At 54.0% G+C, this 17,567-nt stretch overlaps 1 protein-coding gene across 1 annotated transcript in view; it reads right to left on the reverse strand.

Annotated features, from left to right (window-relative positions):
• JPH3 (junctophilin 3) overlaps nt 1-17,567 on the reverse strand; it is a 77,861-nt gene that overhangs the window by 4,326 nt on the left and 55,968 nt on the right. The window contains exon 3 of the mRNA XM_020890177.2: nt 885-1,009. Within this exon, the coding sequence (XP_020745836.2) occupies nt 885-1,009 (125 nt within the window). The remainder of the gene's footprint in view (nt 1-884; nt 1,010-17,567) is intronic.

The raw sequence follows: 17,567 nt of genomic DNA on the forward strand, positions 1-17,567 counted from the left end.
GAGTGGGGGAGGCGGGGCAGAGAAAGTGGGAGGACAGTGTTCTCAAAGCCCCGAGAAGACACCCATTCTCATCTGTGGGCACTTTTGAGGGTGACTGGATCAGGATGATGGGGTGGCCCCCAGCTGCAGGGTTGACCTGAGAGTGCATCCCCAGGTTGCACCCCCATGCGTTCCTGTTGAGGACAGAACATCTCATGCTGGGTGACTTTCCGCAAGGCAGGACGTGGAGCCTAAGTGACAGTCCCACTGCCTGTGTCCCCATCTTGGGTTCTGGGGTTCTCTAGGCTGCCCCAAAGGCAGGGCTGAGAGCAGAGCTCCGGAGGGTGGTTCCAGGATGGGACCTCAAGAGCCCACCCCAGCGCCTCAAGAGCCTTCTAGTTGTTCTCAGAAACGTGTGTCTAGAGGAGTGATCCTGAGCTGTGGGAGGAGGGTAAGGAGCGGGCTGCTAGGAAAGACCTCGGCCTTGGCAGACCCTTGGACCAGTCACCCCCCACCGCTCCCGAGGAGGGAGGAGGATCTTGGCTGACTCGAGGGGCTTCTAACTCCTTTCATCCATTCCCCACTCCGAGAGGACAGGTGGGGGCCCCTTGAGTATCTCCGAGCTTCACTGACCAGCTCGGCCACCAGCTTGGTCATGTGTGGCCGCTGATGTTTAAATGTGGACTGAAGAGCAGGCCAGGGGCCACAGTGGCCACAGTTTCTGCGTGGCGGGCAGCCACCTGGTTGGACAGAGCAGGGACAGAGTTTTAGAACAGCCCTGGTGGGGCACGGAGCACACTGGAGTCTTGGGGGAGAGGCAGGCAGGAGGGATGCAATGGGCTGGCAGGGGGCTCTGGGGCACAGCCCATGGGAGGCATCCGGGGACCCCGGCCACACGGACTCACCATTTTCCCGGTGCTGGAAGGAAGGGGAGAACTCTTTGGCAGTGATCCGGGCGATGCGCGCCTCCTCCTGGGCCTTCTGGGCCGCGGTGAGGGCCGCCTCCGCCTTGGCCCGGGAATGGGAAGTCCTGGGTGGGAGAGACAGGAAGGTGGTGAGGGCATGGGACGGGCCAGGACAGGGCGCCTGACACCTCACTGGAGGGCATCTCACCCGACAGCCCCTCCAGGGTCTTGGTGCCCTCCAGCCACTGCGGGCACAGGGCAGGCCACACTCGAGAGCGGGACCTGGCCTGGGACGAGCCCAGTCCTGCTTGAGGACCCCTCCTCCCCAGGTCCTGGCCACAGACTAGACCCAGGCTGACTCGTCTCAGCCTCCAGGGGTGGGCTGGTGCTCAGTGTGACCCTGAGCAGAGACGAGGGTTCTGGGGTGGCTATTCCCTGATGGGCGGGGAAGCCTGGCATGCTGTCGTCCACGGGGTCGCAAAGAGCCGGACATGACTGAGCAACTGAGCTGAACTGAACTGATGCCACATCCACCAGCGCGCAAAGTGGGCTGTGCTGGAGCAGGAAGGGGTGCGACCTGCCGGCCTGGCACAGAGAGGCTGCCAGGGCCCAAGGAGTGCAGCCTGCCTGCACATTAGCTCTGACCTGCCCCAGGCGACCGCTTAGCCTCTGTCCCACCCTGTGTGAAGGGGCCTTGCTCAACCTGGCTGAGCCAAGAGCTGCGCAGCTCCTATTCCCAGGACACAGGCCAGGATGGGTTTGCTGGCCCCTGGCCCCCAGCCCAGCATTTCTTCCCTCCAGACCCTGTCCCGGGCACCACAGTGCCTCCACAGGCTGGTGCTGCTAACCCTGTGGACATGGAGGAGACACACCCAGGGAGTCTTGAGAAAACCTCCCCTAGTGGGTGGGAGCCGTGGTCTCCAGGCACTGAGAGAAGGCGGGGCCCAACTCCCCCTAGCACTCAGGGTGATGGTTCCCCACAGTTACTCAGAGTTGGTGATAGCACTGCCCTTGTGTGGGGGCACAGACCCAGCGTGGGGACCCCACACCCCAGGCTGGACACAGGGGCCACGACTCCAAACAAGCTTGATGTACGGCCCAGAAACTTGAAGAGGGACAGCTTCTGGCCCGGCGCTCAGGCCTGTCCCTCCCCAGCTGAGTCCGCATGAGACACGCTGAGGGCAGGGCTGGGTCACCCAGATGGAGGGTCTCACCTGCCTCTGGGTTCCACTTCTTCCTGCCTCTTGTCCTGGCTCCAGGGGTCTGCTTCCCAACAGCCAGTCCCCCGAGATGATCACAGCCTGATCCTCCAGGGGCCTCCTCCCTTCCCCGGAGCGCTCTGAGCAGCCTGGCCACACACCCTTGGCGCCCATGGGACCCACTCCATGGGCTCCACCTGGAGACCCCTCGCTACCTTGTAAGCCACGGGGTTCTGTTTATTTCAGACTGCCCCTGTGCTAACCAGGACACAAGTTTACAAGAAAACAGGGTGTGCCTTACACAGAGATCATGCACGTCATCACATGAGCAGGAGTGCAGGGCCCGGAGCAGCCGCCTCCAGGATCCCCCCCACCCGCCAGCCCGCCGCCTCACCTGGGAGCGGGCCGCCAAGACAGAATTAGCCTAGGAGTAAAAACGCAGTGTTGGGGAAGTTCTTCCCTCATATGGTTTCTAAGCAATAGGGAAAGACTGCGTCCCTCAGTGTGGCTGCTGCCTGGGCCCCTCGGAGAGGAAGTGGAGAAGCGGCGCCCTGTGGATGATCCCTCGGGAACCCGTGCTTGTCATCACGACAGACGAGGGACAGGAAGCTCGTGGGGGCAAAGCCAGTAACGCGGCACCAATTAAGAACACGGAGCTCATCGGTGTCATCTTGATAAGCTGTGGCTGCAGCCCACGGGCTCCCGTGTGGCGTCCCCCACCTGCACCCCTGAAGGCACAGGGCAAGTCTGCAGCTCTCAGAGGCTGTCCCGTCTGCCCTGATGGAGGGAGGCTGGCCAAGGCCCGTGTGCACTTTGAGAACCAGCAGGGTCGCGTCAGACCCAGCAAGGGCCACTGTGAGGCCCCAGTCGTCCAGGCCCATCTTGGTGCCAGAGACCTGGGGACACGGGGGGGAAGGACCGAGGCAGGGTTTCTGGATGCGGGGATCCCGTCAGTGGAGCCAGCTCCCCACCATGTCTCCCCATCCTTCTCTGTCCGTCTGCCGCATGGGACCCGGTGAGCGACCCCTACACAGACACCCCGACCTGGAGACCAGGGCACCCTGAAATCATACTCAAAGTGCCCCACGTGCTTCCTGCTTCCCCCCAGCAGGGGCCCACGGGTTTCATCTGACCCCGTGAGGCCCTACAGCCCCACACACGCTGGACTGGACATGGCCCGTCCCGAACCGGCGGTGTGACCTGGTTCCAGCAAGGCGGCTCCCATAGCTGAGAGGGCTGTGGTCGGGGCAGGTTCCGGGGATGGCTCCCTCGGAACCTGCCCATGGGCCGGGGCTTACCTCAGTGCACGCTGCAGCTTCTCCAGACTGTCTGAGGGGCTGGCTTTGGTATTAACACTTCATTGAGATATAACTCAAAGTGTGTATATACGTATTATATACATAGTCATGTATATATGTATATATATAATAGTGTGTATATACATAAAACAGTGTGTGAATATATATCAGTGTGTGTATATGTAATAGTCTGTGTATATATAATTGTATTCATATATAATAGCATGTGTGTGTGTATAATAGTGTGTGTGTATATATGTAATAAGTAGTGCAGTGGTAAAGAATCTCCCTGCCAATGCAGGAGACGCAAGAGATGAGGTTCAGTCTCTGGGCTGAGAAGATCCCCTGGAGGAGGAAATGCAACCCACTGCAGTATCCTTGTCTGGAGAATCCCATGGACAGAGGAGCCTGGTGGGCTACAGTCTATGGGGTCACAAAGAGTTGGACCCAACTGAGCACACATCCACACACACATGTATATAATAATGTGTCTGTATAATAGTGTCTGTGTATATACACTAGTGTGTGTATGTTAGTGTATTATTTAATAATGTGTGTGTATATATATATATAATTGTGTGTATATAATAGTGTGCATGTATATATTGTAGTGTGTATATATGAAATAGCATGTGTCTCTGTAATAGGGTATCTATAATAGTGTGTGAATATGTATAATTGGGTGTATAATAGTGTGTGTGTATGTATAAATATTCTCTCTCTATATATATATATGTAAAAGGGCTTCCCTGGTGGCTCAGTGGTAAAGATCCGCCTTCCAATGCAGGAGACATGGGTTCAATCTCTCGGTTGGGAAGAGCCCCTGGAGAAAGGGTTCCTACTGGAGTGGAATGCAACCCACTCCAGTCTTCTTGCCTGGAAAATCCCATGCTTAGAGGAGCCTGGCTGGCTACAGTCCTTGGGGTCACAAAAGAGTCGGACATGACTTAGTGACTAAACAACAATATGTACATAATAGTGTGTGTCTGTATAATATATACAATGTGTATATATATGTGTGTATTTGTAACAGTGTGTGTGTATATATAATACTGTGTGTACCTATAATAGTGTGTGTCTATATAATAGTGTCTGTATACATATATATAGTTAAGTGAAAGTGAAGAAAGCGAAGGTGCTTAGTCGTGTCCGACTCTTTACGACTCCATGGACTGTAGTCCACCCGGCTCCTCCAGCCATGGATTTTTCAGGCAAGAATACTGGAGTGGATTGCCATTTCCTCCTCCAGGGGATCTTCCCCACCCAGGGATTGAACCTGGGTCTCCTGAACTGCAGGCAGACTCTTTACCATCTGAGCCACCAGGGAATCCCATATATATATGTGTATACACACACACACACACACACACAATGGTGCGTATATAAAAATGCGTGTATATATAAAACAGGGTGCATATATAATTGTATATAATAGTGTGTATCTATAATAGTTTGTGTATATATAAATGTGTCTATAATAGTGTGCATGTCTATAATACTGTGTATACATAATAGTGTGTGTCTATAAAATTTTATCTATATAATAATATCAGTATATATAATAATCTAAATAATAGTGTGTGTATATATAATAGTGTGTATACCATATCTAAAATAGATAACCAAAGGGAATCTGCTGTGTGGCTCAGGAAACTCAAACAGGGGCTCTGTATCAACCCAGCGGGGTGGGATGGGGAGGAAGATGGGAGGGAGATTCAAGAGGGTGGGGATACATGTATACCTATGGCTGATTGATGCTGAGGTTTGACAGAAAACAACAAAATTCTGTAAAGCAATTATCCTCCAATTAAAAAATAAATTAAAAAAATAATAGTGTGTATATACATTAGTGTGTGTATATATATTAGTGTGTGTATATATATAATAGTGTATGTATATATACGTGGATATATAGTATATATATTACATACACACAACTATTATATACACACACACTATTATATATAAAATATTGTGTATATAATACTGTTATATATAACATATATATAATAGTGTGTGTATATATATAATAGTGACTATATATATATAATATATACATATATAACTCACCCATCTGAGGAGTACAATTCAGTGGTTTTAGTCCATTTGTGAACTTCCAGATGTTCAAGCTGGTTTTAGAAAGGGCAGAGGAACCAGAGATCAAATTGCCAACATTCGCTGGATCATCGAAAAAGCAAGAGAGTTCCAGAAAAACATCTATTTCTGCTTTATTGACTATGCCAAAGCCATTGTGTGGATCACAATAAACTGTGGAAAATTCTGAAAGAGATGGGAATACCAGACCACCTGACCTGCCTCTTGAGAAACCTATATGCAGGTCAGGAAACAACAGTTAGAACTGGACATGGAACAACAGACTGGTTCCAAATAGGAAAAGTAGTATGTCAAGGCTGTATATTGTCACCCTGCTTATTTAACTTACATGCAGAGTACATCATGAGAAACGCTGGGCTGGAAGAAGCACAAGCTGGAATCAAGATTGCCGGGAGAAATATCAATAACCTCAGATATGCAGATGACACCATCCTTATGGCAGAAAGTGAAGAGGAACTAAAGAGCCTCTTGATGAAAGTGAAAGAGGAGAGGGGAAAAAGTTGGCTTAAAGTTCAACATTCAGAAAACTAAGATCATGGCATCTGGTCCCATCACTTCATGGCAAATAGATGGGGAAACAGTGGAAACAGTGTCAGAATTTATTTTTGGGGTCTCCAAAATCACTGCAGATGGTGATCGCAGCCATGAAATTAAAAGATGCTTACTCCTTGGAAGGAAAGTTATGACCAACCTAGATAGCATATTAAAAAGCAGAGACATTACTTTGCCAACAAAGGTCCGTCTAGTCAAGGCTATGGTTTTTCCAGTGGTCATGTATGGATGTGACAGTTGGACTGTGAAGAAAGCTAAGCGCTGAAAAATTGATGCTTTTGAACTGTGGTGTTGGAGAAGACCCTTGAGAGTCCCTTGGACTGCAAGGAGATCCAACCAGTCCATCCTGAAGGAGATCAGTCCTGGGTGTTCACCGGAAGGATGGATGCTGAAACTGAAACTCCAATACTTTGGCCACCTCATGGAAGAGCTGACTCATTGGAAAAGACCCTGATGCTGGGAGGGATTGGGGGCAGGAGGAGAAGGGGACGACAGAGGATGAGATGGCTGGATGGCATCACCGACTCGATGGACATGAGTTTGAGTAAGCTCCGGGAGTTGGTAATGGACAGGGAGGCCTGGTGTGCTGCGATTCATGGGGCCTCAAAGAGTTGGACACGACTGAGCGACTGAACTGAACTGAGCTGAACTACAACCACTGCAGTCAATCTTAGAACCTTCTCAGTTCAGTTCAGTTCACTTGCTCAGTCGTGTCCGACTCTGTGATCCCATGAATCGCAGCACGCCAGGCCTCCCCGTCCATTACCAACTCCCGGAGCTTACTCAAACTCGTGTCCATCGAGTAGGTGATGCCATTCAGCCATCTCATCCTCTGTCCCACCCCCAAAGACCCCGCTCCCTCTATCAGTCACCCTCATCTCCCCCAGAGCCTCCCCACCAGCCGCTGGTGGTCAGCAGGGTTGCCCGCTGCGGACGTTTCATGCATGTTTGAGTTGACCGAGGGGAGACTCACGTCATAACGGGCACCACCTGGGAGGTCACGCGGCAGGGGCATCCGGCACGTCCACAGGCCACGCAGCCGCCACCCCTGTCCAGTGCCAGGACCTTCCCACCACCCCCAAACAGTCCCCTCCCCAGGGCAGTCACTCCCACCTGCACCCCAGCCCAGCACCAGGGGTCTGAGCCCCAGTTCAGCCCCTCGCATCACTGCGTGCAGACGGTGACCCCCTCCCGAGTGGAGTGGCGGGGCGAGTCCGGGGCTGCTGCTGGGGTGTGAGCGGAGCGCCCCCACCACACTGTGCTGCCCCTACTCCCGGGGACCCGGGGTCGTCACCTGGCTAACGAGTGTCCCCCAAGCCAGTGACGTCCACCCTGAGCCTCCTGAAGGCCCTCAGACGTGACGTCGGGACAGGCCTGGCCCCCAGGGTGAGTGTGCTCCTGTCGCAGACAATGGAACCCTGAGAAGTAAATGTGTCCGGGTCGTGAGCCTAGCCGTGGAAGCGCCCCAGGCGAGGAGGCTGCAAGGACAGGACGTCCAGGAGGCTGAGGGTGGGGACAGGGCTCATGTGTCTCCAGGTGCACCTGTCATTGGAGTGGGTGTCTCAAAGCCCTAAGAGTGACAGAGACAAGGTAGGTGATTAAATCGTGAATCCCACCAGGGGTTGGAAGTAAAAATGTGTGGGAGACCCTGTATGTTCATGTCACTCCAGAAAGCAGGTTTGCTTAACTACAAAACCAAGCAATGGGAGCGCGAGACATACCCCAGACAGCAGGACGGTGGTGGCCACGAGACCCGCACCCGGCCCAGGGAGTTCGGTAGTTACCGATTACTAGACGTGTTCATTAAAAACAGAAATACAGGGAAAAGGGGACATAATACTGAAACCTGGGATGATTTCCCATTTTTAGCATATGTTACTGCCTTTTTCCAAATATTTTTGCTCATTTCCAATGCCCCACAGCAGTCCTGGATTGACCCTGTAGGGACAAGAAGACTCCCTGCCCAACCTGGAGGAGGAGCTGATGATGGAAGCCTGACGTCTACTCAAGAATGAGGAAGAAGGTAGTCTTTTTCTCCTCCCCACTTTTCCTTTGATTATAGAACTGCAGCCCACCTCACCCACCCACCTGTAAGCCTCACAAGCGTCCTATTCTAACAAGTCGCTTCTTATCTATGACGTTGCGTGCTTGTGCGCAGTGTGCTAAGTCGTTTCAGTCGTGTCTGACTCTTTGCAACCCCATGAACTGTAGTCCACCAGGCTCCTCTGTCCATGGGGATTCTCCAGCAAGAATACTAGAGTGGGTTGCCACGCCCTCCTCCAGGGGATCTTCCTGACCCAGGAAGATTAAATCATTAATCGTGATTAACGATTAACCCTGACCCAGGGATGGAACCCGAGTCTCTTACGTCTCCTACATTGTCAGGTGGGTTCTTTACCACTAGTGCCACCTGGGAAGCCCTATCTATGACTTTGCCTCTTGCTAAATTCTTTCCGTGCTGAGTAGGCTGATGCATGAACTGACAGTGGGTTATTTTAGGGTCAGGAAGAAGGAAGGACGCGGAGTGAGCACAGAGACGGTGCTGGAGGGCCCGAGCCATGGAAAGACTCTGAGCTCCCCGGGGGCCCAAGGCAGGCTTGAAACAGCACTGATCCCATTCAGGGGGCTTGCCAGACAGAATCAAAGCCCTGGCTCAGGAGAGAGATGGCCAGCCTGGGCTCTGGGCCTGGAGGAAGCTTCTTGGCTTCCAGGCTTCCTCGATGCAGGATGGGGGGCCACACAGGCTGAGTTCAGCACTAAAAGTGAAAGGCTGGAATGACCAGCACTGTGGGCCTGGAGGGGACAGTGCGCGTCTATGTAGGTTTGGTGACTCCGAGTTGACACGCCCCCCCCCCCCCCCCCCCCCAGGGAGCGTCCCCTGACACCTGCTAGTGGCAGGTCCCAACACTCACTGTGACAAGTGCCGATGCTGGAGCCCAGACCCCCCTGCCCCTCCCCAGGGATGGGGTGGCAGGAACAGGACCGTGGGGGTGGGTGGGCAGGGCAGGCCCCTGGGGCAGAGACAGGGCCAGGTTGCGGGCCGTGGGGGGATGTGCGCTGTGAACTAATGAGATTGCTGGTTCATCATTAGAGGAATGATGTGAACCTTACTATATCAGTGCCCACTTCGAAGAACTCAGTGCAAATCCCCCCAAAAGTCAGGCCAACAGGCGTCACCTAAGTGCATTTCTGCACACACATCCTGTGTAAACACACGTGTGCCATCCCCTCTGTCCTGAGGGACACGTGGCTCAGACACAACAGCAGCTCCGGGGACGGGCTCATCCAAGAGGCTGATGGAGGCCCAGCTTTCACAGCACGTGCTTCCCTGTTTATCCTGAGCCCATGGAACCAAGAACAAGCACCTCCGGCCCAGCCTCCTGGGAGGCCCAGCTGGACAGCGGGAGCTGGGTCCCTGCCCTCAGACAGCCACCTTGGCCTGGCCTCAAAGCCAGCATAGTGGGTGTGGCTGAGCCCTGACCCCCATATCCGGTCCCCTTCCTGGTGAATGTGGTGAACACCCCCTTAACCAGAGGCTCCCAGAGAGGAGGTCCTGCTGTTCCCGCCTGCTTGGGAACACGCACACAATACCCCCAAGAAGCAGGGATGGGAGACATCCCAGAGGGGCCGCCACGGTCTGGTTCCTGCAGCTTTGCTTAGTAAAAACACACGGACGTTAACCCCCAACATCATACATATATTTACACATATACGTTCACACGTATATAAAAAGAACACGCTGCAGCAACCTGAAAATAAAATTAAATCAAGCAACTGCATTTAATAGAGAAGAAACCTCCCAAGGCATCACGAAGGCTCCCCGGAAGTGAGATGGGCAGGGCTCTCAGCTGGCAGCCAGGTGACGGCCCCCATGGGGACCTGCCCTCTGGGGATGCTGAGCAGGGGTCGGGCCGGCGCCATGAGCCGGCTGGGAGTCCTGGGTCCCCACCCCCTGGCGGCTCCACCTGGTGCCCTGCATCTCCGCCCCCTGCACCCCAGCTCCCAGAGAGGAGGGCCCAGTGTTCCCACCGACCAGGTGGACACCACTTCCCAGACCCAGGGCTGCACAAGACAAGGCCATAAGTGCGTCAGACAGATGGACAGCTGGGTGGCCGTGCAGTGACCTGCCTGTGTCCCCCCAAGCTCTGTCCATCTGGGAACTGGGAATGTCACCTTATTTGAGGGGGGTGTGATAAAACCCCAAGTGGCCAAGCCCCTCCAAGTGTCTGACTCAGCAGGTCTGGGAACCTGAACTTGTCTGCAGCCAGCCCTCTGCCCCCAGCTGACAGCACAGTGGACTGGTTCAACATGTCCCCGCACCCCAGATTGAGGCGCGCCCACCCCCCAGGGCTGCCCCAGGCCCCCCAGCTCACCGTCTGCTCAGGAGGAGGTGTGTGGTCCCATCATGGCCGCCAGCTCCCCTCCCCAAGTCCAGGCTTGACTTTCTCATGCCCAGATTCAATTCAGCACTTGTTGAGCACCCGCTGGGTATGTGCGGAGACACCCAGGGTCAGGGGTCCTCTACACACTGTCGTGGGCCCTGGTGACCCTGGCAGCCGGCTGGTTTCCACGCCCGTGATGACCCTGAGGTTGGCGTATGGGTCACTCCTCACTGACCAGTCAGGAGACTGAGGCACGGGGATCTGGGCGCGCTCTGGGGCCAGGGTTGGGACAGGTACACACGCTTCTCCAGCCAGTGAAGGACAGTCTTTCAGAGGTGGAGACGTGCCTTGAGCACATTCAGGGGGAAGGCGCCAAATGGAAGCCAGGTGTTAGGGCTCCCACCCACCCCACTCGTCCTCCAGGTGGCCTTCTTGAGAAGGAGCCTCAGGAGCCCACCCACACATGATTCCAGCCAGGAGAGCCGGGCTGGGCATGAGGGCCTCAGCGCCAAGGGCTCCTCCACAGGCCCAGAGGTGTTCTTGGGCCCAAGGAAGGAGGATCAAGGCCCTGCCTGCCCAACAACCCCAGGCTCTGCCCTTGCTGCCCAAGGCTGTGACCGAGCTCCACGTCCATCTCTCATCCCCACAGCCCCTGCCCTCCAGCCTTACGCTGTCCTCCCAGCAGGTCTCCCTGCGGACGACATCTGACCTCATCACCACCACCTCCTCCCTCTGGTTTTGTAACAGTTTAACTGAGGTCGGTCCATGTCCCTCCATGACTGCCTTCACGGACTGTCTTCTCTGTGTACAGCATCCCCTCCCCCGACCTCTGTAAGGGCGCTGTCCTTGGACTTGGACCACCCCTATCTAGGACAACTGCGTCTCCAGACCCTCTCTGTGGTCGATCTGTTTCCCCAAAGGGCTGCGCTGGGTCTCCAGGGTGTCTGCAGATGGATGTGACTTTTCAGGGGTACCACTCAGCCCACCCTGGCGGGGGGGATGCCAGGCTGGGGGCAGGGTCAGAGGAAGGGCAGGTGCTCCACTGACCCTCCAGCCCTGGCCCCGCCTGCCGGCCACAGGATCTCTTCTTTCTAACTGTTGTGAGCAAGGCTGCCCCCTGCCTGCAGGAAAGCAGAGCCAGCCCTCTATCTGTCCCCACCTACACGTGGCCTGAGGAGTGTGGCCGTCTCTAAGGGCAGAATCCAGGGCTTAGTTCCCTTGAAGAGAGACTGGTAGGCAGGCAAGAGTCAAGCAGAGAAAGAAGGGGAGACAGAGGCGCACAAGCCTTCTTTTTGCAGGCAGGACCAGTGCAGTAACCCTTTGCCTTCACACTGTTAGGTCCTTGCTAAGGGCTTCCAGCCGAGGAGCTGTGTGTCCCTATAGATAGAAATGTGCAAGGCCGTGTGCACGCCAGTGAGAGTGCAGTCCCAGGTATGGCCGCTCCCCCAGGATGACCGGGCTAAAGGCAAGCGGGTGAGCCCCAAGCCCCGAGTGGGCAGACACAGCAGAGGGGCCCCCCGCACTGCGTTACCAGCAGACAGGGTGGGCAGTCAGGCCCCTGAGCAGCTGGGCTTCGTCTCCTTCTGACACTTCAAAGTAACGGTAAGGCAGAAGGGAGGAGCTGGACCCTGTTTGAGTAAAGGTAAGGAAGCCACATATTTCTCATTCTCAGGGTCAAGGAGATCTCCCAGACTACACGTGTGTGGAGATCAGAGGAGGGAGGGGTGCCAGACCATAATATGTCCTGCCAACCTCCCAGAGACCCTCGCGCTGGAATCCATCTTGAGTAAAAGATGCACGCATCTGGGAGGGCCCTGGGTCAGATCAAATATGGACACGAAGCCAGACAACGCGAGATGACTGTCCAGAGAACACCTGGAAACTCCGCTGTGTGAGCATTTGAACCATTCCCAAAAGTGCAAGACTCCCTGAGCCTGCCCACATATCCTTCTGCATGTTTTACTTCTAATAAACATTCTGCCTGTTTCACAAATTTTCCTTCTCTTTGCTGAACATTTTCTTCAAAGAAGAGAAGACCTGGAGACCCACTTCTAGCCGCCAGTCTCTGGTGGTCTAAGTGGCTAGGATTTGGTGCGCTCACCTCCGGTGCCCGGGTTCAATTCCCCGTCAGGGAACTAAGATCCCACTTCAAGCCGCTGCAAGCTGTGGTCACCCTCTCTTCAGCCCCACAGCCCCCTTGAGGTCGGCAAAGCCCCCATCTCACAGATAAGATGACTTGGGGCCCCGGGGTGGAGAGGCTTGCCCGGGGTCTGGAGAGGTGGTGCAGAGCCCAGGGTGCACGGGATAGGTCTGGGGAGGACTCCTGACATCTCTGAACAGAAGCCGCATCCAGGGCCTCATGTGGCCCCGTCAGCTGCTCGCTGGTTCCCCATTCAGGACTGTCCTCGTGTTGTCTCTCCCTGTCCACACCTTCGGGCCACAGAGGAGAGCAGAGACGGGGCAGAAAATGGAGCATGGAGGCTTTTTCACTAGGAGAGGCGCCGACCAGAGCCTGCTGCCTGATGGAAACTCCGACAATGCCAGCCAGGAGGCAGGCTGCGGCGAGCACCGTGGTGGGGGCACGTCAAACCCCCACATGACCCAGTTCACAGGGGAGAGAAGTGAGGCGGAGGACACACCCAGCATCACCCTCAAGGTAAGCGTGGCTCTCAGCCCCCACAGCCAGGTGCGTTACAGAGAATACGTGTATGTTGCAGACACCGAGAACGCGTGTATGCTGACTTGTGCTCCCCCAGATACACACGCTGAAGCTCTAACCCGGGCACCCTCGAGTCTTTACTGAGGTCACCGAGTTAAAATGAAGTCACTTGGGCGGGCCCTGATCCAGTTTAAACCCTTAAACCCTGATGATCGGTTTAAGAAGCGAGACCAGCACACACACATAAAGAGGGATGACCACGTGAGGACACGAGGAGGCAGCAGTCTACACGCCAGGGACAGAGGCCCCCAAAACCAGCACGCCTAAACCTCAATGTCAGACGTCCGGCCTCCAGGACTGGGGAGGAGTAAACCTGTCATTTGAGCTCCCGCACACTGCCTCAGTCCATCCACACAAGTAAGGCAGGGGACCGGCCGGATCTTCAAAGATGATTCAAGTCAAAAAAGGACAGTAGCTGGGACTCCCTTGGCGGTGCAGTGGCTAAGACTCCACGCTCCCAATACGGGGGGCCTGGGTTCAATTCTTGTTTGGGGAACTAGGTCCCACATGCAGCAACTAAAGATGCTGCACATTTATGACACAGTGCAGCCAAAAACAAAAGCAAACAAAAAATAAACCAGAATAAAACAAGTCCCTTATTGCAGCTATTTTAATTGCATTTTCTACGGGAGCCAGGAAATTGGTAAGGGTCTGTACTGCCTGAATCCCACCTGGGTCCCTGCAAAGGGTATTTCCTCTGGTCAGACCCAGTTAGAACGTCTAAGATGAGCAGCCCAGAAAACCAGGGAACATTCTGGATCAAACCGCGACAGCTGGCCTCTCTTCCTCCTGCCATATTTCCCCACTTCCCCCTCCAGCTCTTTTTTTTTTTCCTATTAAAAAAACCTTCAAAGGAAGAGAAAAGAGAACTCAAAGTAATGAAGGAACTGCTGTCCAGTGCACCGACAGGTCCAGCGAGGCTGACTCACAAAGCACAGAGCAGACGGGGGTCAAGATGCCGCACAGAGGGATGTCTGGCCCCAGTGCTGAGACGAGAGGGGGTGGGGGAGGACCTGAGGTCACGGGTCTGACACTGAGACCCCGCCCGGCAGGCCGCCTTGGGGTCTGTAGGAGATCCTGGGGCTGCAGTAACAAGTGACCACCAACTGGGGGCTTCAAAGAGAAACCTATTCTCTCCCAGCCCCAGAGGCCGCAAGTCCACACCCCTGAAGTCCCGGGAGAACCTATTCCAGGCCTCCTTCCCGGTTCCTGCAGGGCCGCTGGTCCCCGGCAGTTCTTGTCGTGGGGCTGCGCCGGTCTCTGCCTCCATCCTCCTGTGGCCTCTTCCCGTGTCTGCGCCTCTCCTTGTCTGCCTCTTATAAAGACACTCTTCATTGATTTGGGCTGCCCTAAGCCAGAATGATCCCATGTCAAGATCTTTAATTACATCTGCAAAAACCTTTCTTCCAAATAAGGGCATGGTCGAAGGTTCCAGCTGGACAAGTCTGCTGGGGCCCTCCATCTAACCTGCTGCAGGGTACTGCCATTGTTCAGTCATGTCCGACTCTCTGTGACACCAGGTTTCCCTGTCCATCACCATCTCCCGGAGTTTGTTCAAACTCATGTCCATCCACTCAGTGATGCCATCCAATCATCTCATCCTCTGTCGCCTCCTCCTCCTCCTGTCTTCAGTCTTTCCCAGCACCAGGGTCTTTTCCAATGAGTTGGCTCTTCACATCACGTAGCCGAAGTATTGCAACTTCAGCTTCAGCATCAATCCTTCCAAAGAATATTCAGGATTGACGTCCTTTAGGATTGACTAGTTGGATCGCCTTGCCATCCAAGGGATTCTCAAGAGTCTTCTCTGACACCACAGTTTGAAAGCATCAATTATTCGACACTCAGCCTTCTTTACAGTCCAACTCTCACATCCATACGTGACTACTGGAGAAACCATAGCTCTGACTATACAGACCTTTGTCAGCAAAGTGATATCTCTGCTTTTTAATATCTATCTAGGTTTCTCAAAGCTTTTCTTCCAAGGAGCGTCTTTTAATTTTGTGGCTGCAGTCACCGTCCTACCGGTAAGTATAGTCCTACAGTCACTACAGGGTATTAATTCTCCACTCCTCTGGTACCTCTGATCTCAGGCCAAAATAACTCCCAGGAAGTGACCCCCCCACCACTCGCCCCTCTGAGAGCAACCCAGGTTTCCCAGGACCCCCATTAGCTCCCAAGAAGGTGTGATGGGGGCAAGTGTTGGCATCCAGCCTCCATCCATCTCCTTCTCCATCTGGGGCACGTTATGCCTCTCTGGGTCTCAACTGAAAAAGGTACAGTAACAAGGATCCTGTGGGATCTCAGTAAAGGTTCCTGAGACAGGGCATAGAGGGCACAAGCCCAGTTTTCCTTATTAGTGGGTATTTCATAGACGAGGTTTGCACTGTGGTGTAATTTACATATCATAATTATGACATAATAATTTCTCCTATTTAACGGTGCAGTTCAATGATATTCAGTTAGAGTACTGTAAGCATCACCATAACCAGATTTTACGTTTTTAGCACCACTAAGAAATCTCATGCCCATTAGCCCTCACGCCTGTTCCCAGGCTCACGGCAGCGGCCAGTCTGCTGTTCTGTTGTTGTTTTGATGGAAGTATTTCTCTGGGGAGGAATTAAGGGCCGGCGCTGGCAGGGGAAGGGCGGCTGTGTTTGAACTGGGTGCAGCTGAAGGGGTGGGAGACCGGGGGGCACGGCCACACTGCAGCCCCCTTCCTGCTCTCCACAGTGCCTGGCCACTTTTGAACTTCCTTTATTTTGCACAGTTCCTTTCTGAGTTAGAAAATACAACAAACTCCATGGATGGCAGAAACCAACACAATACTGTAAAGCAATTATCCTCCAATTAAAAATAAATAAATTTAAAAAATACACCAAATTCTAGAAAACCACCCTCCTGGAGGGTGGAACGAAAGAGGAAATGGCAGAGAGGAGGGTCTAAAACTCAACCCAGACACAGACTTGCCCTCCCACGGCAGGGCTCCGTCACCACCAGACACTCCCCGGGAGAGCAGGGCTTGCTCGTCCCCTCGCTCCAGGCAGGCTGACCGCCATGCGCTGGACACGTCAGGGCACCAGGGACTCCAGGCACAGGGGGAGGACCTGCTCTGAGGGAGAGGACCCTCCTCCTGATGGGGAGGCTGGTTTGGACACGACCACGGTGCGGTGTGCACTGGCCATACTCTGGAGTGGACACGGGCCTCCTCGAAGCCTGAGAGGGAGGAGCTGGCCAGGCAAACAGTCCTGGGATGAAGTGGCAGCAAGGGCCAAGGCCCGGGGCAGGGGATCTAGCCGTGTGCTGGAGAAGCTGGGGAGGCCGAGGCAGGTGTCTGCCTCAAAGTGGGGCAGTGGGACCAACCCGGAAGATGTAGGTTTAAAACCTTTCAGTGCTGCGCTATTGTGGCTGGATGCTCTCTCTTTTAAAAAAAACAATACACACACACACACACACAGACACACACACACATGTGTATATATAGAAATGTGAGTTCTTTTTTTAAAAAAAGGTTTAAATAAAAACTGTGGAGAATGAGTGTAAATTCCCCTTCCACCCTCCCCATCTACTCAGCTCCACAGTGCTGAGTAGATAGTGGCTCTGTCCTGCCTGACTCTTTGCGACCCCATGGACTGTAGCCCGCCAGGCTCCTCTGTCCATGAGATTTTCCAGGCAAGAATACCGGAGTGGGTAGCCATTCCCTTCTCCAGGGGATCTTCCCGACCCAGGGATGGAACTCGAGTCTCCTGTGTTACAGGCAGATACTTTAGCGCCTGAATCACCAGGGAAGCCCCAGCCCCACAGTAACTACTGTTAACTCTGGTCAGTGCCCTTCCAGCTCTTTTTCTACATAAAGGGTTTCCTTGCTTCTCCGAAGTTCACTTTATGCCACTTTGTTTTTAGGAAAAACCTACGTTCATCCCTGTTTTCCATAACTGAAAGAGGGTTTTCATTCTTCTGCTGCTGCTGAGTCATGTCAGTCGTGTCCGACTCTGTGCGACCCCATAGACGGCGGCCCACTAGGCTCCGCTGACCCTGGGATTCTCCAGGCAAGAATACTGGAGTGGGTATGAGAAGAGAGGAAACTCGAAAACAGAGTTCAAAGCCAGCTGTGTGGCAAGAGGGGCCAAGCCCCTTCCCAGGGAGCCACAACCAGAGTCTCAGCATCAGTCGCTGGCACTATGACCTCTGTCGGAATCTGTGGAGTTTTCTTAAAAAATATGATGTTATTTATGTATTTATTTTGGCTGTGCTGGGTCTTTGTCTGCTGCATGGGCTTTTCTCAAGTTGCGGCGAGCAGGGGCCACTCTTGAGTTATGGTGGGAGGGCTTCTCACTGCCACGGCTTCCCCTGCTGTGGAACACAGGCTCTAGGGCACGCGGGCTTCAGTAGTTGTGGCTCACGGGCTTAGGTGCTCCGTG

Source organism: Odocoileus virginianus, chromosome 20 (assembly GCF_023699985.2).
Source record: "Odocoileus virginianus isolate 20LAN1187 ecotype Illinois chromosome 20, Ovbor_1.2, whole genome shotgun sequence".
Lineage (NCBI taxonomy): Eukaryota > Metazoa > Chordata > Mammalia > Artiodactyla > Cervidae > Odocoileus > Odocoileus virginianus.